The sequence below is a fragment of the Berghia stephanieae genome, chromosome 8 (assembly GCF_034508935.2).
Source record: "Berghia stephanieae isolate SIO BIC M18660-M18661 chromosome 8, UCSD_Bste_1.3, whole genome shotgun sequence".
In the NCBI taxonomy this organism is placed as follows: Eukaryota; Metazoa; Mollusca; class Gastropoda; order Nudibranchia; family Aeolidiidae; genus Berghia; species Berghia stephanieae.
Genome location: NC_088367.1, coordinates 33,078,037 through 33,099,321, shown reverse-complemented (window position 1 = coordinate 33,099,321; position 21,285 = coordinate 33,078,037). Strand labels below are relative to the sequence as shown.

At 36.7% G+C, this 21,285-nt stretch overlaps 1 protein-coding gene across 1 annotated transcript in view; it reads left to right on the top strand.

The window, feature by feature from the left end:
- The first annotated feature begins 14,080 nt into the window (after positions 1-14,080).
- LOC144978533 (uncharacterized) overlaps positions 14,081-21,285 on the top strand; it is a 52,073-nt gene continuing 44,868 nt past the window's right edge. The window contains exons 1-4 of the mRNA XM_078924724.1: positions 14,081-14,457; positions 17,503-17,648; positions 19,723-19,892; positions 21,093-21,253. Of these exons, the coding sequence (XP_078780850.1) occupies positions 14,393-14,457; positions 17,503-17,648; positions 19,723-19,892; positions 21,093-21,253 (542 nt within the window). The 5' untranslated portion in view covers positions 14,081-14,392. The remainder of the gene's footprint in view (positions 14,458-17,502; positions 17,649-19,722; positions 19,893-21,092; positions 21,254-21,285) is intronic.

Genomic DNA, 21,285 nt, shown 5'->3' with positions numbered 1-21,285 from the left:
TTAAATGTTAACAAGGTGAAACTAATTGTAAACATATATACACCACCGCCATCACTACTACTACTACTACTACTACTACTACTACTACTACTACTACTACTACTACTACTACTACTACTACTACTACTACTACTACTACTACCACCACCACCACCACCACCACTACTACTACGACTACTACTACTACTACTACTACTACAACTACAACTACTACTACTACTACTACTACTACTACTACCCCCACCACCACTACTACTACTACTACTACTACTACTACTACTACTACTACTACTACTACTACTACCACCACCACAACCACCACCACCACTTCTACTACTAATACTGCTACTACTACTACTACTACTACTACTGCTGCTACTACTACCTCTACTACTACTACTACTACTACTACTACTGATGATGATGATGATGATGATGATGATGATGATGATGATGATGCGATGATGATGACGACGATGATGAGGATGATGAGGATGATGATGCAAAGTAACACAAAAGTGCAAAAATAGGTATTATTTGTAGAATTTAATAAGAAATAATGGCAAAGGACATCTTGCAAGTCCATAACGTTTTAATCAGAAGAGAGACAATGTCAACAACCAACGGACTTAACTCTATGATAAAAGATAGTAACTAATTGCAGTACAAAAACTAATGACGTCATGGTTCATTGATATTTCAACACTCCCCCTGAATTTGTACAACTAAAAACAACTCTACTTTATAAACTAAAGCATCCCATCATAAATTTCAATTCAGATCAACTTGTATCAAATTCACAATAACAATGCCCATGATCATTTGCATCAGTATAATGAACACTCAAACTTTATAATAGTTTTCCTCCCACAGAGTTAAATCAAAAAACAGCAAATATCAATTTGCTATATAAAAATGTAACGAAATCAACAATCTACACCCAGTAGATTTATCAATTTTACATTTTTAAAAAAACAAAAAACGTAACTAATAAACAAGCTACATCCAGTAAAATAGAACCTCCTAAACTTTAACTTGTCAAATTTAGTTCAAATAGGTTTTCTCATCCCCATCAATGATCTTAGTTTCACAAACTGGTCTTTTGGTAAAGCCTTTGTGAGAATGTCTGCTAACATATCCTGTGTTTTACAATATTGTAACACAATATCGCCCTGGGCAATCTTATCCTGAACATAATGATACTTAATATCAATGTGTTTGGATCTCTTTGACCCTTGACCATTAGCAATACAAATTGTACTTTGATTGTCCTCATAAATAACCATTGTTGGTTCATTAACAGTAACAGTACTGATCTGAGTCATCAAAGAGTTCAACCATGTTGCTTCCTGAGTCGCTGATGCCAAAGCAATGTACTCAGCTTCCGCAGTTGAGAGTGCAACACAATTTTGTTTCCTACTCCCCCATTGAACAGCCCCTTCTGAATTAAGAAAAATGAACCCAGAAGTAGATTTTCTATCAGAAGTATCACCTGCCCAGTCAGCATCAGAGTAACCAACACAAGCAACAACATCATCTGAGTTAACATTATTCGCAGTATACACTAGGCCAAAATTTGTTATGCCCCTTAGAATCTAAAGATTCTTTTTACTGCCACCCACTGTTCCTTACATGGGTCTGAGGAGAACCTAGCAACCAACCCTATGCTATGTCTGGCCTTGTTCTATTGCTTAAGTGTAAGAGACTACCCAATGCAGACTTGTAATTTTGAGGATCAACTCTTTCACTGTTTTCATTTCCAGGAGTAAGCTTTTGGCTGTTGCAAACCGGTGTATCAGTCGGTGAGCAATTTCCCATGCCAAATTGGGTAAGTATTTGTTTGGTGTAGGATTCTTGTCCCATCCAAATGCTCACATTCTCTTGTCTTTTAAATTCAACACCAAGAAAGTAATCCAGTTCACCAAGATCTTTCATTTCAAACTTGTTGGAAAGGTCACTTTTGACTTGAAAAGTTCTTCTGCATCTTTGGTTATAAGGATCAGATCATCAACGTAAAGGCATATAACGAATTTATCACCCTTTGTTTTCCCTCGTACATAGACACATGGATCCACAGTTTTCTGAAATCCCATTTTCTTTAAACATGTGTCTAGTTTTTCATTCCAGCACTTTGGAGATTGAGTCCATAAAGACTTTTCTTTAAATAGGTACCACAGGCGAGCGCCGTGAATCGGTGGAAAGTTGTTATCGATGGCGTTGATCGTGAAAAACTCTCCACTTTACCTCACGATATCTCAACTTCTAATGCTCGAAACAAAATACAATTTGTTTTATTTTAAAGATCAACTTCTGATCTTTGTAATGCATCTTAAAACATACTTTTGCGATTAAAAAGAGTTTCATAATCAATCGCGAACGAGACCAGGTTTTAGAGAATCCGCCTAGCGGATCGCGAGAAAATGTCGAGGTCGCGATTTTCTCTTTTCATTCACTTTGTGAAAATCAAGGTTGTGCCGCGTATGATGCTAAGAATAGTATCATTAGAAAGGGCAAAACTTCCTCTTTCTTTTGACACTTCCTGCCCCGATATCAGATTCAAAATGGCGGAGCGAGTGGCGAGGAAAGCACATTATCGTGCTATTTTCAACATTTTTAAATACTTTTAGCGATGTCCGCTCACGTCTGTTTAAATAAGCAGAAAGCTTAATGTTCCAGCTTTATTTTGATATCAAATACAACCAAATCGGATGAATTTTCACGGCACAATGAAAAAAATAAACCCGCTGGTGAAAAGAACCTAGTCGAGCTTTTGGCCATGGCCGAGGCGACCAAAAGAGATAGGCAGAGCCACCGCGCATGACCCACTTTCTCTGCTGGACTTAGTTCTGCGCACAGACTACCAATCGAACCAACTCTCTCACTCTCTCTCTCTCTCTCTCTCGTGTCTATTAGTTGTTCGCCCATCTCTCTCTCTCTCTCTCTCTCTCTCTCTCTCTCTCTCTCTCTCTCTCTCTCTCTCTCTCTCTCTCTCTCTCTCTCTCTCTCGCTCTATTATATATATATATATATATATATATATATATATATATATATATATATATATATATATAAAGTAAGGAGGCAAGTGATATTTCAATATTTTCACTTCATAACGGTAATACAGTCATTGCCGATTAATTTGATGATGAAAAAATGAATGATGCAACTTTGATTAATACCGTGATTAAATGAATGGTTAGAATTTTGGAGGGGGGTATCTGATGATGATGATGATGATGATGGTGATTAGGTGAAGGGGATGGAGGTTGATGAAAAGGAGGAGATGAGAAGGAGAATTGTATTGATGGTGTTAAATATGGTAACTTACTTCTTCTTCTTCTTCTTCGTTCCTCTGATGGACATCTATGGCTGCAGTCCGATATCTGCTATGAAGTCTGTGGTCCGCTTTAGGTCCTCAGCCTCAACATAGAGCTTTGTGTTGAGTGTTGTAGGGGTGACCCAGTGGTTCGAACGTTGCACGTTGTATAATGGGCAATCCATAAGCACATGTAAAGTGGTTTCAGTTTCATGGTCGGTTCCACATGGGCAATAAGGGGTTGTTCCAATACCTAGCTTTGTAAACATATGTCCTCTTAGTCTATTGTGTCCTGTTCGGAGGCGGAATAGAGTGACTTGGCTACTTCGCTGAATGGCATGGATTGGATCCTGCTTGTTGTGTTCTAGGTGTGTGTCATTCCTTTCTTTGTCTATTTTTAGCTTTATTATTTTCTTTTGCTGATGGTAAGTGATTGACGACTTCGGTTGTTCCTTCTGGGCTCCTTCTTTGGCCAGTTGATCGGCAATTTCATTTCCATATATACCTACATGACTTGGAATCCACTGCAGCACAATTTTTCCTGTTTTATCAGATAAGCCCTCAAGGGCCTCCACAGTGTGTGCGGCTTCAGAGTCCTGGTAATTTTCAATAGACCGGAGAGCATCATCAGAGTCTGTCAAGTAAACCACATTTTTCCCGTATATTCTGTGATCTCTGGATAGTTCTTTTGTTGCATTGAGGATGGCTTTTTCTTCAGTTTTAGTTTTAGTACTTGTGCACATTGAACCCACTGATACAGATATTTTTGTTTCTGTTTTATCTGTCCAGTGTATGAGTGCACCAGCACCTCCATTCATGAGGGGGCCGGAAACTGAGCCATCTGTATAAACTCTTATCCAGTTGGTCATTGGGTATTTTTTATCGATCATCTTTAGGGGTTGAGCATTGTCATTATTGCTTCGAATGTTTTTCTTGTTGATGGTTATGGATTTTTGTTTCTTTTTCCACGGTGGTGGTTTGAGATTTGGGACATTGATTTGGGCAATATCTTCCTTTGGTGTCACTTTATATTCGCTCTCTAGTTTTTGTCCCAAGGCGATGAAGTTTTCCCTTTTGAGTCGATTCTCTTTCTTTTCCATTGTACTTGGATGCAGTGGTTGGGATTCCATGAATTTTATCTTTGAGAATTGTGTCACTATTTTTAAATTTCGTTGTTCTTTGAGAGGTTTTATTCCTGTGTGGGTTTCCATCTTGTGAATTGGTGTTGTTTTCATTGCTCCAGTGATCACGCGTAGGCATTGGTTTTGGATTTTTTTCAACCTTTTGAAATTGAGCCTGTGAGCACGTTCCCCATGCCGATATGGCATAGTCTATTGCAGGTCTTACATATCCAAGATATGTCTTCTTCAGGACGTTTGAGTTTGCTCCCCATTGCGTTCCAGCAAGTTTTCGGAGAAGCTGCATTCTCTTGTACCCTTTCTGTTGACTTTCATCTATTTGATGTTTCCAAGTGAGTCGAGGGTCAAATTTCACTCCTAGATACTTAGGCATAAGGTCTTCTCTCAGAATCTTTCCATCTAAAGTTAATCGCATAGATTGCTTTTTGGTTGATAAGCTGAATGTTGTGTATGTGGTTTTATCAGCATTTACTCTCATACCCCAGTCTTTTGTCCATTTGCTCAAAGCATCAAGAGTCATCTGTATCCTGGCCTTTGCAGTACCAATATTTCTTTCAGTGCATATCAGTGCAAGGTCATCTGCATACATGGCTGCTTTTACTCCTCTGCATTTGGTTTCGCAGATGTCATTGATAAAAACGACAAAGAGGGTTGGTGAGAGAACCCCGCCTTGTGGTACTCCATTTGTCATGTTCGTTAGCTTGCTTTTAGAGTTTTGAGATTGGACTCTTGCTTTTCGATTTGTGAGGTAATCTTTAATCCATGCAAACATGTTGTGTGAAACGTTGGCTTTCTTAAGTTTGAGAAGTAGTCCTTTTGTCCAGACTTTGTCAAATGCCTTTTCCATATCCACCCAAACTGTGACTGTGTGTTTTTTTTCTTGGTAACCATTTTCGATCAGCTGCGAGATGTATGTTATCTGGTCCTCTGTGCAGCGTAATTGTCTGAAACCAGCCTGTTCATCTGATATCAACTTATTGCTTTCTAAATACCATTGGAGACGGCGATTAACAATTCTCTCCATCAGTTTACCCAAGCAGCTTGTCAAACTTATTGGCCGGTAGCTTTCGGTTTTATTTTTTGGCTTGCCATCCTTCTTAATTGGTATCATGGTTGCCTGTTTCCATTTGAGTGGAAGTTTACCCTGTTTCCAACTTGCATTGAACAGTTGTTTCATTTTCCTCTTTGTGAGGGTTCCTAGGTGTTTCAACATGTCATTAGTAACATCATCTGGACCTGGTGATTTGTTCGTTTTTAGAGATTTCAAGGCAATTTCTACTTCTTCTTTTTTAATCGAACTTTTTTAATTGTAACTTACAATTTCTAGCAAGATGATGTTGATGTTGATTGAGAGGTGAGCTTTTTTAAAGAATTAAGATAAATAGACAGAGACGCCAATTTTAAATTTGGCTCACAGGAGTTTCAGACACCACTCGTACTCGTAGGAATTTCAATGCCGAAAGAGGAATTTCCGCACACAAGAAAAAGGAATTGGAATGGTATTTGGCATTGTGTTTACGTTTTGTATACTTCTAAATAGATAACTGATTAGAATTATACTATGATGAAGTAAAGCACCAAAATAAAATGGTAGAGATTGTAGTACTGGTGGTAGTTTGAGTTTGAACATCATGATTTACACAATGATCACCTTCCCAAAACTTTCTACTACCCTTTGTGTAAAGGCGTACCTTTTTCACACATATAAAAATAATTCAGTTCTCTAATTGATTAAATGTAGTCTTATACAGCAGAGCTTTGACTTTACATTAATTTGATATATGATATGTGTATCTTCATGCGCAATTTCAATTAGTCTTATTCAATTCTCATACTCATACTTTTCATGTGTTCATTGTACCAAAATTAGCCTTTTTTCTGTTAGATTCATTGACTAATTTTCTATGTTAAATTGATTGTATATGGCTTTGTCTGAAAGAGCTTGAGAAGTTAATTCATTTGGTATAAGTTATGTTTGTATGTCTTTTGTTGACGATTTTCTATGAATTTTTAAAGATATCTAATATTTTTAGTTATGCCTAATATTGAATTTCTATCCAAAATCCTTAAAAAATGTTGGATGCCATTGATAATATGTTGAGATGCTTTTGCTTCTATTGGATAGAGATAAGAATGACGAGTAATTTGATGTAAAGTATGTCATCCTATCTTTATTAGTTATTTTTTTGTTAATATTTTGATTTTGTGTATTTTCAGTATATTGACACCATTTTTTCCATACCGTAATTTTGAGCTTGGCAGTGACCTTCGGCTCAATATAGAGCAATTACTATTTTCTCCACATTAACAAAAAAAATTAGACAAAGAATTTATATACTTTTTTGCAAAGATATTGAGTTTGAGTAGTATACATGTTCATTTTTTTTATCTATGAGGCTCCAAATATGGGTCCCTGGGCCTATATTTCCCATTTTTTTTATATTTTGATGCTGTTTCTGTCATATTTGAGGATGGTTTCATTTAAGTATCATTGTTTTTTCATCTTAATATCTGCTTTTATTTTGCTTTATGATTGCATGTTTATGCAAAAAATGTTTATTTTAAATGTTATATAACCAACTTTTTTGTTTACGGCGTCATAAAGTCGGCAAAAAATGCGTAACCGGAATATGTGGGAAAAAATTGTAAGTTCAATAAAATTCATTTTATCATATTTCATTTATTTGTTGACGGATTTTCATAATTCTTTTTGTGTTGTTCATTACTTGCAAAGCACTTTACAGTGGTTTAACTCTTTTTATGATAGCTCAATTTTGAAATTTTCGCCTGTGGTACCTACTTTAAACAACAAACAAGATCCTCTCCCTTTCCAAGTTCAATATAACCCTCAGGTGTTTCATATATATATATATATATCTTCTTCAAGTTCACCATTTAAGAATGCTGCAGTAGCATCCATTTGATGGATATTCATTTTCTCCTTGACAGCTTGAGATATGACTGCCCTGACTGACTCAAACCTTGCAACTGGAGCATAAACGTCATCATAATCTTCTCCATACACTTGACTATAATCTTGTGCCACAAGTCTAGCCTTATAACTTTGAACAGTGCCATCAGGGTTCAGTTCCTTTTAAAAACCCATTTACAACCTATGGCCTTTCTTCCCTCTGGAAGCTTAGCAAGTTTCCATACACCGTTTTTAAGAAGGGAATTGTACTCATTATCAGCTGCCTCTTTCCAAAGCTTACCATCATGCCTTTGCAGTGCTTCAGATAGAGTTGTAGGGTCAGCATCATAGCTGCTGATGCTACTACTACAAGTGTACATCCATTCTCCATATCTCTCAACTGGTTTTGTAGCTCTTGTACTCCTTCTTATTTGTGCTTCAGTTTCATGAACATTACCCTATAGGTTTTTTGTTTCGTGATCATTTTCAGTCTCAGACTCTAAATTTAGATCAAGAATTGGACACTGAAATTCATTTTCCTGAGCTGCATCTCCCTTACTTGGCAGACCTTCAAATCTCCATTCTGTGAAAATAACATCTCTACTTAGAATAATTATTCTCTTCTCAGTATCATAAAGCCTATAGCCTTTTGATGTTTGACCGTACCCCATAAAAATGCACTTTCTAGATTTTGGATCTAACTTCTTTCTTTCATCCTTTGGGATATGCATGTAGGCAGTGCACCCAAAACTTTTCAGATATGAAACATTTGGCTTTTTTGCCTGTAAAAAGCTCCCTGGGAGTCTTATCACCTAACACTCTTGAAGGACTCAAGTTGTGAACATGCACAGCTGTATTTAACGCCTCAGCCCAGAACCTTTGGGGTAACCTGGATTGAACCTACATGGTTCGGACCTTCTCAATCAAAACTCTGTTTAATCTTTCAGCAACTCCGTTCTGTTCAGGAGTTTTAGGAACGGTGTACTCATGTCTAATTCCACATTCTAACAAGAACGCTTTAAATTCATTAGACTTATATTCCCCGCCATTATCTGACCGCAAGATTTTGATTGATTTCCCAGTAACTTTTTCAACCATGGTTTTGAACTCTTTGAACACACTCAAGATTTGGTCTTTAGTTTGTATAGCATAAACCCAGCAATGTCTTGTGCAGTCATCAATGAATGTTACAAAATATCTATTGTTTCCCAATGAGTTTGGTAAAGGGCCGCACACATCACTGTGAATCAATCCCAGCACATCATTGAGACAGTGGTTTTCAGAGTGAGTAGGAAAGGGAGACCTGTGTTGCTTTCCCTTGGTACAAAATTCACAAAATTTTATTTTCTTCTTGTGATCAAAATCAAACTTTGACACCATCTTCTTTTGTGACAGTTTACACAAATTATCAACTCCAAGATGACCAAATCTGCAATGCCACAAGTCTTCTTTTGATGCACTCTGACCACCATCATCAAGAGAAACATATTCATGTTTACTTTCAACACTCAAAATAGAATTATAGTCGGTGTTTGGCCTGATTTTACTAGGCATACATTTTACAATAAACTGATTGTCTTCTTGATCACAATTTGCATAAGCAAGAGTTTTTTTTTCATTCATGATTTTTCCTGAAGCTTGGGAGAAATTACACTTCCCCCATGTTTCAGGATTTTGGCTACACTTATCAAATTATGAGCAAGTTCAGGTACACAAATCACATCATTTAAGATGCACTTTTCACCCTCTAAATCCAGGTAAACTTTACCAATTCCAACTGAATTAATTTTGTGTCCATCTCCTAAAGTAACAACCAAATTGTTAGTTCTTTGGAATTCATGAAAAATCGTTATGTCATTACACATGTGAGAAGTTGCTCCTGAGTCCAAGATCCACTTATTATCTAGTATTTCACAGAGTTCGCCGGATGAACATTGTTCTTCCACAAGTAAAGATGATGGCTTTGAATTCGACGAAATCTTCTTGTTGTGTTGTCTTAACAACGGGCAAGAGTTCCTATAATGTCCGTCTTTATGACAGTGATAACACTTTCCTTTTAAAGCTGTTTTTACTCCTCTGCCAGCGCTCTTCACTTTCATAACCTCTTCAGGCTGATGGACCATTCTGTCCATGGAACACCTAGTTACATCTGCTAGCAGTCTTTCTGTAACTTGTTCGAAAGAGGGTGCCTTATCCGCAGCACCAAAAGCTGTTACCCGTATGTCATATTGCTTCGGAAGGCTGGATAAAAGTAAACATACTTTTTCTTCATCGTCGACTTTACATCCCAGAAGCGATAACGATTGAAATGTTTCAGTCATTTCTTTTATATGGCCGTTCACGTCATTGTTTGTTAACCTCATGTTATAAAGTCGCTTCTTTAGTGACAACTTGTTTAGCCAACTATCCTTTTGAAATTGTCTTTCGAGTGTTTGCCAGACCTCTTTGGCTGATTCTGGCTCTGTCCCGATCAGATAACTCAAACCCGGATCGACGCCCAACACGATGGTAGCCAGCGCCTTCTGTGTTTTCTTCGTGTCTCTGCACTCCCCCGTCACGCACTCGAATAAGTCTTGATGAATCAGGTACATTTTCATTTGCATCTTCCAGCAACTGTAATTTAAATGCCCTTTCAACAGAGGGACGTGCAATACTCCTCCTGATGCCATTTTTCTATGTAGCCGTTATATCTCACTATCCCTACCACAACCTTTTGTTGTTGATTGTGTTAGCTGATTAGCACTAGTACACCGAATAGAGAAACTTACATTACTTTCCACTCTCAATGTTCAAAATCGAAAATTTAAGCCTGACTGGGCCCATAACCTGTAGAATTTAAAAAGAAATAATGGCAAAGGACATCTTGCAAGTCCATAACGTTTTAATCAGAAGAGAGACAATGTCAACAACCAACGGACTTAACTCTATGATAAAAGATAGTAACTAATTGCAGTACAAAAACTAATGACGTCATTGTTCATTGATATTTCAACATTATTCCACCCCTCTCAATGGAAAACCCTATAATTTCTTAGTTATGCAGAATATTTTCGCACATTTTATTGGTGTGAAATAAAATGTAAAAGACAGCAGATTGGTAATTATAAATAATCTTTTGGTGTGCATGATTACAAATCCAACGTTTATTTATTTATTTATTTATTTACTTACTTACTTACTTAGATGCCTTTCGCGTCTCGACCGAAAGATCGGGTCGCCTTGGCTGTTTCCAGTATTTCCTGTGTGAGGTGTCTCCAATATTGCCGGTCCTCTGCTAGGGTTCTCAGATTTTCAAGGTCCCCTGCCGTTATGAGACTAATGCTTTGTCCAAGTGTTGTGAGGTTTTTGTTTAGGATCACAGGGATTGTTGTGATCGGTCTTCCTCTGAAAAGGTTCCCGTGTTTTTGGAAATATCCCGACATGGCTTGGTTAGCTGGTATGTAGTATGTATGCGTAGTATGTGACCGAAAAGTTGCCATCGTTGTTGTAAAATGTCAAGGGAGATTGGTCTTTCTTTTGTGATCTTATAGAGTGATTCATTTGAGATCTTTTTTGGGTATTTGATGTCCAGTACCCTTCTTAGCTGTGTGCGATGGAAGGCATCCAGATGTTCTTCTTCGGATTTTGTCAACGCCCAAGTGCCGCAGTTATACAGAAGTACCGGTTTTACAAGAGCACGGTACAGTTTCAGTTTGGTTTTTCTCTTTATTTTGTCACCTCTAATCCATACATTGGTGAGTTTACTGAGTGCGGCGTTTGATAGCTGTTTTCTTCTTTGTACATCCTCGGTGTCTCCAATTAGTGAGCCGACTTTCTTTGTTCTTTTCCATTCCTCTTTGTTCCTCGATATTGTTGTAAATTCGGTTTTATTGGCATTGACTTGGAGGTTATATTTCATGAGGGTATTTTGTATGATGTCTATATTTGCTGGTGTTGATCCAATAAAATCGACATCATCTGCATAGGCGATTTCTCTAGGGATTGCATTCTCAATATGAGTCGTTGGTTTTGGAATGACTTTTCGAACTTCTTTCAGAGCGTGTTCTAAGTAGGCTATATTGTGAACAGAATCGGGCTCAGACTATCTCCTTGTGGGGTCCCGATGTTACTTTCGAACTGCGTCTGTTTTGTGGCCCCGTATATCCTTGGTTGTATCTTTGTGTTGCTGAGGAGAAATCGGATTATTCGGAGCTCGTCTTCGTCTACTATGTCTGTTAGTATCTCCAAAAGTTTTCCTCTGTCTATCGTATCAAAGGCTGCGGACATATCGATTCCGGTTATTGTTATGGATATGTTTTCTTCGAGTGCCTTTGCTGCCAACCATTTATGTGTCCATACAACGTCCGATGTGCTTCGGTCTTGGCGAAACCCGCTTTGGCTATGTGATAGATATTTTTCTATTTTCGGTCTAATTCTGTTGAGGACAATAGTTGACAGTGTTTTTCTTATGGTATTCAGTAATGTTATTGGGCGCAGGTTGTTTACGGGTCCTTTCGTTTTTCCTGGTTTTTTGTATTGTAATTAGGACACCGCTGTTTATGTCCCAGTCTTTGTGTGTTGAGAATGTTTTGTTCATTATGTTTGCAATGCTCAGATCCAGGGAGAGGGTACCGCATTTCAGCAATTCAGCGGGAATTTCATCTTCGCCTGGGGATCTGTTATTGTTTAGGCACTTTATGCTATTTCTAACTTCAGTTGTTGTGATGCGGTTGTTTTGGTCTCTAGGGTTTCCTGAGAAGGGCGATATTTGTGAGACTTGTTTGTGAAATTTCTGCTGGAAGTGGTCAGTTACAATGTCAAGGATATCGTCTATGGAAAATAAAGCAAAACAGCAATCCAAACAATGAATGGAAAGAGACGCAAGCGGCAATGAAATATGCGGGGGAAGAAAGTGCAGGCTCTATTAATACAACTAAGAACAAACCAAATCGAACGCCTAACATCGCTATTAACGATCTATCGCGGCAACAAAAAGAACTTAGGATCAGGATACAAAACACGAAAGACTCGGAAGAAATAATAAACCTGAAAACGGAACGAAACAAAATACTGCATTCAATTCGATCACTTACAATAAAACACAGAAACGAGGAATTAGACAAAAAAGTGGAAGACATAGAAAAGTCCAAAAATAACGCTTCGTCTATGTTCAAAGCGACGAACTCTCTGAACCGAAAACCATTCGAGAACCCAAAACTACAGGATAAATTTGGCAAACAGACAACAAATCCCAACGATATCCTTGACATTTATTTATTTATTTATTTTTTTTTTTGTCAATCGTCATTCAAGCAGATGGGGAAAAATACAAATTATGGTGAAAAAAGGTTCTACTACCATACAATTTGGTCACGATATATCTAAGAATCTTACCTGGAGGGGTGGAATAAACGTATTCTTTCATTTCTTTGTGTTTATTAAACTCGTTATATTTTTTTTCGTGCAATAACACATACTTGCAAGCTTGTTGTGTTATTGGGCGCGATAAAAAACAAAAAACAAAAAAAACTCGTTTAAATACAAAGAAATGAAAGAATCGTATATTTGAATGCGTAATAATAATGTGGTTGCATGATCACGTTTTTCTCGTGGACCAGAACACCTAACCATCAAAATTATTCTTTTCACGTAATTACGTGTATGCAGTGAAGCTGAAAATAACTATATGCACGTTTTTATCTGAACTGAGACAGTCATTGGTGTGTAAATAGAAAGATAGAGAGAAAGAAAGAAAGAAAGAAAGAAAGAAAGAAAGAAAGAGAGAGAGAGAGAGAGAGAGAGAGAGAGAGAGAGAGAGAGAGAGAGGGAGAGAGAGGAGAGGAGAGAGAGAGAGAGAGAGAGAGAAGAGAGAGAGAGAGAGAGAGAGAGAGAGAGAGAGAGAGAGAGAGAGAGAGAGAGAGAGAGAGAGAGAGAGAGAGAGAGAGAGAGAGAGAGAGAGGACACAATATTGACACGATAAGTCTTAATCTGTCTGTGACAAAACAGATGTAACATTATTGTCAAGGAAGAAGATGGATGGAGAGCCACGAAAAAAGTAGGATCATTAATAAGAGATAAGGAAGATGTAGAAAAAAAAAAGAAAAAGTTTATCGACGGCTGCACTGAATAAATTATTACATATATGGATTAGAAAAGATAAAATAAAATTAAATACTAAAATTGAATTATACACAACCCTTGTAAAATCCGTGCTTATATACAACTGCGTAACATGGGCACTGACTGGAGCCGAAGAGCAAAGATTAGATAGATTCCATAGAAAACAACTGAGAAGAGTTCTGAATATACGATACCCCACAAAAAATCAGCAATAAAATACTGTATGAAAAATGTATTGAAAGACCCTTATCCATTCAACTCCTGGAGGCAAGATGGTGGCTTCTTGGGAATACTCAGAAGAGATGAAAATATACCAGCTAATAAAGCCATGAATACTTTTTTTCACACCATCTGGACACAAGAAATGCAGACCATCCACGTCAATTTATAATTTCCTCAATCGAGACCTAAAACGCCTTCAAAATAACACAGAATTAACATCAAAGGAAGACCTTATAAAATTAGCATCCACAGCAAAAGACCGTGAACTGTGGAAGGAAAGGACACAGATGATTAGAGAGGCAGCCGAAGCGTCCCGATCGGATAATTAGGAACCAAAAGGCCTTAAGTCATGTAAGTCATGTTAAGTCTTAACCAGCGCATCTGAACTAAAGCGAGTGAGGGTCTTGGAGCTAATGGCGTGCATCCCCAGTGTGTTATGTTATCGACTCGCAGCTTATCCTATCTGTTACTATTTATAAATCTATGGATACAGTCATATGATTTGCAGATCATGTGATCCCAATAACTAGTAGTTAATACCTAGACTTTCACAGTAAAAGTAGGTAGTCTATTGTGACCTCATGTGTTTACACAGAAACAGACTGTCAAATTAAAGCTTATAGCAGAGTTTTCTTCTGTTTATCGGTGGTGGTTGTGAGGTCAATAATAATTATTTAGATTTTTTTTTTCGTGTATAACTTCGAAATGCCTGGAAAGCACGAATATAATATGGAATCAGGCTATGTTGCTTGTCCTGCCTGTTCATCGCCGTAAGTTGTTTTGTCAGAGTCCAACTTGAAGCAAAATCTCCTCAAATTAGACACTATTATATTAGACAAACTTGGAATTTCTCACTCCAAAGTTAATTTTTGGGAGGCCTTCCGCAAGCTCCTCGTAAAAGGGAAAGGAATCCCTCAAATTAATAACCCTAAGAAAAAAATATAACTAGACCTGTAACTAACCCTACAATCGGAAAAACAAACACCCAAGCACCTTTACTAAGACTTATGACTAATCCTGATAGGAAAAAAAAAATCCTCCGACCTCGAGCTAACCCTAACAGAAAAAAACAGGACGACTTTCAATACATCACAAAACAAATTGGCGGCGGAAAACCAAAACAATGGTCGTTTTTAGGAAAATTTAAACTTTCACTAATCTATCAAGGTTTGTTCTAGAGTTTTTAAATGCTACTATAGATTGACAAATTGAATAAATAAACGCATGACAATAGATTCACGGTGAAAACACAAATTGAAAGAAATGCTAGCACGAGGAACTTTCGGAAGGCCTCCTACTATTGACTAGATATTGCTTTACTCTAATAGACCTGATGGAAAGCAACATTAGATATTGGTATATTGTGATGATTTGTGTGCACAAGTCTATCGAATATATACGTACACAATTTATTGTATTGAACGTAAGAGCGGAAGTGGTGCGAGAGGGATGTGAGTGTGATCAGTAGAGAAATAAACGGAGAAGCGTTAGATTTGCAAACTCATGTTTTTGTTATTGCTATTTCGGCTCCATCAATATCTTGTCCAGAAATTGCAGTAAAATTGACCGATATCGTGAAGAATTTGAGGACACAGAGACAAGCTGCGATATTAGTAACACTGTGATTAAAAACGATTATTGGCAGATACCTTGTCTGGCAATAACAATGAGAATGCTTATTGGCAGACATCTGTCTGGCAAAAATGATGAATGGTTATACGCAGACATGTTTTTGAAACTCCACTCTTATAAACATTCATATTCTAGAATATGGAAAGTTTCGTAATGCACATAGAAAGAAGTAAATTATCAATAAAAGCATAAGATTAACCCACAATAAATCAGTTGATGGATAATAGGTTACTACATATACACTATGCATCGACATTCATGTGGGTGTCATGTGAATGATTAAGTCGTGTGCCTTAGAAGGCTTGTCAGAATCGACGCTGTGTGTTTGAATCCGTGTTCCGCCCCTTTTTTTTTTTTTTTCTTTCTACAGAGCGTTGCAAATGATAAATTTGCCATCCATCCCTACCCCTCTTTTTTCTTTTAATTTTTTTTTCTCTTTCTCTTTTGGTTCCTTTCTATAGAATATTGCAAATTATCATATTCGTCACCACTCCGATCTCAAAAAGTATATACTAAAAGAATAAATAATTGAAAAGCAAACAAAAAATTTCAGAGGGCGATCAAATGGTCAGACAGAAAATTAAATAAATAAATAAATAAAATAGTAATAATAATAATAATAATAATAATAATAATAATAATATAATAATAATAATAATAATAATAATAATAGTAATAATAATAATAATAATAATAATAATAATAATAATAATAATAATAATAGTAATAATAATAACTAACACATTTTTGAGAAAAAAAAACCAGAACAGAACTAATAATTAGAGTAAAATTATAATTAATTAAAATTTAATGATTATCGGAGAAAGAAAAAAATTAAATTAATTTTTAAAATCCTGCTCAGAACAAAGGGGAAAACAATTAACATCATTTGGGAAGTTAAAAGAAAAAAAAAAGTGGGAACGAGCGGATTCGAAGCAGTGCAGCAAAGAGGAACAAAATGAAAGGTGGTCTAACCCACTGAGCTGTCTATCCACACCGATAATAAATGATAGTTTCCCACCATCTTTGCTTCCTTGTTTTGATAGTTATTTTCATCTCTGATTCGAAAAATATGTTGTTGGATCTAGTTTTGAGGAAGTGTGATAATAAATTGTATTGTTTTGAATGAAGAAGACAGGAAAAGAAAAACAGGTGTGGTCGGTTTTGGGGTGAACAACACGTAGGCCTAGGGATTCATCCGTGAAATAAACAAATCCCCTGCCATCATCAATATCCCCAAAATTGTGGTCAGAATGAACAAATTAAAGAAACAAAATAAGATCAATAAAGTTAACAGGTAGGTAGGTATTGACATTTTTAATGGTTGGTGGACTGTGAACCGATTTGTTCATTAACAAGTTTCTTGCTGGTTGAAAAGAAAAAGGGAAAATTGCCAGTTTGACATTTTCAGTTCAAAGTGTCAAAAACTTACATTTCATTGATTCATTTGCTTTTTTAAAAAGCTAGATTTGGCATTTGAGCACTATTTACTTTCAACTTGTGTTAAATATCACTTGATATTAACTGATTTAGGACACAAATTACCACTGGCATTTTTTCAGATTATTTGGTATTTTTCAGTTTAGCATTTTGCATAAAATCTTTCTGCCTATGTGTCTGACAATAACGAAAAGGCCAAGCTTTTGATTATTGCCAGACAGGTGTCTGCCAATAATCGTTTTTCTTTATTGACAGACATGTTTGGCAATAACGACAGCCGATATTAGTAAATGGCTCGACAAGCTAGAGTTGGTGGCAAAGTTACAAAATGGTGCCAGTTTAGAAACCATTGTGCTGTTGTTTTTTTTCTGGGACTGCATTCGCTATTTATAAACAACTGTCTGATGAGGACAAATTCCATTATGGGGAGCCCTTCCAAAAGCTCCTCTGTCTGGCAACTCTTTCAATTAGTATGTTCACCGTGGACATTTGGGTGGTTAGAAAATGCCATGCACCATAATACTAATCCATGCAATGGGTTTAATTAATAATTAATTAATAGATAAATGAATGCTCAAGACCCCCTTTTTTCACTGACATTGGGATGCAATAAATTGTTGAGAAATTCTGAGATATTGTCATTATAGAGATTTTGAGCCGCATTGCAAAGCAAAAAAATTAATTGAATTCACCATTGCACCCACATATAAATTTTGTGAAAACCCTTCTTTTATTCTGAACAGTCATTTGCCGACCAAAAAAACCTTGGAAGGTGGTGTTTATGCTGCTGATTGTGTGAACTGTGGGCATTTCTTCAAGTTTAGAGCCCAAAATTTGAAAGAAGCATCAAATTCCATAAATTTTACTGTCAATGGGAAAAAGTGCACAGGTAAGATTTACATTTATTTTAAAATACGAAGTAAAAATAATTGTCCTGAGGTTCATTTTCGAACTTATTGAAGACAATAGACACCGTTTTTTTAAATTGACAAAACCAATATCTTATTACTCTGGTTATTTCCATAATTTATAAAAAAAACAAACTTTTTGATACTTGGTTCACCCTGATACAATACTAATACCATTTTCAGATTACAGTCCACATATGACCTTGATGGACAACTTTTACTTTTATGTGAACAAAATATTTTGTTGTTTGGTCATGGTCAAATTGTCACAACAGGGATGGGTTGCATTGAACACAAAAAGAGCCATTAGGCCCATGTAGCCAGAGTTCATCTCGGTTTATTTAGACAATAGCAACTGCTTGCTATCCTTTGGATAGGATGTTAGTCTATTGCAAAATACTTTTATGTCACATTTAACAGACTCAGCTACGCAATCTCTGCTAGGTGGACATGAGAGTCGGAATAAAATCTTGACTTTTCCTGGGATTGATCTCAGTCCTTTTTGCGTGTGAAGAGAGTGCTCTACCAACTGAGCTATTAGGTCCCCCTTGTTGAATGAAATCCTAGCTTTTTAAATTTTGATTGGACAGCTGGTACTCTGTAAAGTTATGTTATGACCACACTGTCAGTTTAGGCAAGATTCCTGCTCCAAAGATATTCACATTAGAACTAATAAATAGAGGTGCCTAAATGAGTCAATAAAATGGAGATAAAGATAAAGGGAGTAAGTCTAACTCATGAAAGAACAACACAAAACAAACGACTTTTCGGCCCTTGGCCTTTATCAAGTAAACACAGAATACATATATATTTATATTAGATTGTCATAATAATATAGGCGAAAATTTGTAAATGTGTGTGTGTGCGTGTGTGTGTATGTATGTGTGTGTGTATGTGTGTGTGTGTGTATGTGTGTGCAATGGAAGAGAGAGAGAGAGAGAAAGAGAGATGAAAAAGTATATATATATTTCAAGAATAAGGTAGGGGAATGAGGGGGGGGGGGGGGGGGGGGTAATAGAAGAATACTAGACAGCAATAGTGTTATAAGTGTTATTATATATAAATATATATACATTTTAAATGTAATTTATTACTCTCCTCTATTTTAGATATAACTTGAAACGCATCCTTCCACTCCCATTCTCCCACTTTCATTCTCTCTCCCTCTCTCTCTCTCTCTCTCTCTCTCTCTCTCTCTCTCTCTCTCTCTCTCTCTCTCTCTCTCTTTCTCTCTCTCTCTCTCTCTCTTTTTTTTTTTTTTTTAAATAATTAATTTTTAATTTTTTTTTTTTTTCAATATCTTAACAATGGAGGTAGGGGACCACTAATAACACTATTGCTATTATTCTTCTATTACCACCCCCCAAACCCCCCTCCATCTTCCCCCTACCTTATTCTTGAAATGTGTATATACTTTTTCATCTCTCTTTCTCTCTCTCTCTCTCTTACATTGCACACACACACACGCACACACACATTTACAAATTTTTGCCTATATTATTATGACAATCTAATATAAATATATATGTATTCTGTGTTTACTTGATAAAGGCCAAGGGCTGAAACGTTGTTTGTTTTGTGTTGTTCATTCATGAGTCAAGACTTACTCCCTTTATCTTTATCTCTATTCACATTAGACCTTGCATGATGACAACCTATTAACCTGTGCGGCTATAATATGGTCTAGTGTTATGACACTCGCTTTCAGATCAGAGGGTCCTGGGTTCGAGCCTCACTCGGCGCATAGTTGAGTCCTTGGAGATGGCTCTTTACTCGCATTCTCTCACCGTACTCAGGTGTAAAATGAGTACCTGGCTGTCAACAGCGCTGTCTCTGTCCAAAAAAATTGTAACATTGCCTAACAGGCATCATGTCCTGTCCTAAATGGCCAGGGACCCCTTATAAAGCACTTTGAGTGGATATTACGCTGTATAAAAGCTCAATTTTAGTTTTTTAATCTGTCACTATGGGGGGGGGGGGGGGGGGAGGCCTAACTTTCAGATTTTTTTTGAGTTTTGTACTTATTCTTTTAATTCTCATTTTCATTGATCCCAGTAAGCAATGAATATGCTGCATCGACCACTTTGGTTCACTATCTGCGCCAAACAAGGCTGTCAATGGGCACCAAAGGGATGTGTTACGAAGGTGGATGCGGTGCGTGTTTGGTGTCAATCAACCTGTTTCAGCCTGTGTTGGAGGAGAAAATTGATTACACTGTAAACTCTGTAAGTATTTTTAAAGATTTAACTTATTTGTTTTCTAGTGAATAAAATTGTGACAAGGATTAGAGAGTCAAAAGATCTATCAATGAATTAAAGTTGGAGAGCTGTGAACGGTACAACGGGAAGCAAAGTAGATAAAAAAATACAACAATGTTTTACAAAAGTCAGCCTTGTCAATCAAGCACCAATTTTTGTCTTAAGATTTCATCAAGCATCAATGTCTGTTCCCGCAATTTTTAATTGTCATGAAATGATGGTCGTAGTTCTTCAGAAAGACTTAATATTCATATATTATGATCTATCATCTCTTTTCTAGAGACTGTAACCATTCCATGTTTTTTCACATTTCATCATCCTGCACTGAAGGCTGATATTCAGTGTTCGACAACAAGGATTAGAATAGAAGTTAAAAAAAAAAAATATGCTTACTCTAAAGCCAAAGTCTCATGAATGAAATTCAGCCCCAGCGCATTCTACTGTACATATTTTAAATAGGGAACATGTGTATATAATATAGCCAATGTTACCTAATTTTGTCTGCTTTGCAAATGATTCATGTCACCAGCAAATTATATTAAATAGTTAAGTTGGTTCCGCTTTTTTTGTCTAAAATTCTTTATGTACAGAGGTACCATAAACATCTGTAATCTTGCAAATTCTTTATACAATTTACAGGTTAGTGGTTTGATTACAAGGAAAAGAGTAAAAAAAAACAACACAAAAACATACAAACAAAACAAAACAAAAAAGAAATTGATTGTATCTTTCATATAAAATGGAGATTTTTAATTTAAACATCCCCTAAAAAACTGAAGCTTTTTTTATAGCACAATATCCACTTAATGTGCTTAAAGCACTCAACAAGATTTTGGGACCAGACATGACACCTTTTTTTTTATCGACGAGCCAATGCTGATGCCGAACAGGTACTCATTTTACTCTTGAGTGTGGTGAGGAAATGTGAGTAAAAAGCTTTTTCCAATGACTCAACTTTGTGCCACCCAGAACAGGATTTGAACACAAGACCTACAGATCCGAAGGTTAATAATCGATTGGAAATAATAATATGTCGTAATTTATTCACCAGATTCTATTCATAGAGTGCTCATTTTAGATATATATATATATGAAATATTTTTTCTCTCTTTGTCTCCATCCCTCTCTCACCCCCCCCCCCCCCCACCACTTCTCTCTCTCTACTAGTGTTTGTTGCCACTATATTCATGTGACGGCCATGACATCACCACCGTTGAAGGTCTAGGGAACCCTCGCACAGGTCTTCACCCCATCCAAGATAGACTGGCCAAGAAAGATGGAGCTCAGTGTGGTTTTTGTAGTTCTGGACAAGTCATGAACATGTTTGGGTGAGGCTAAGTTCATCCAGGTTTTTATAGCA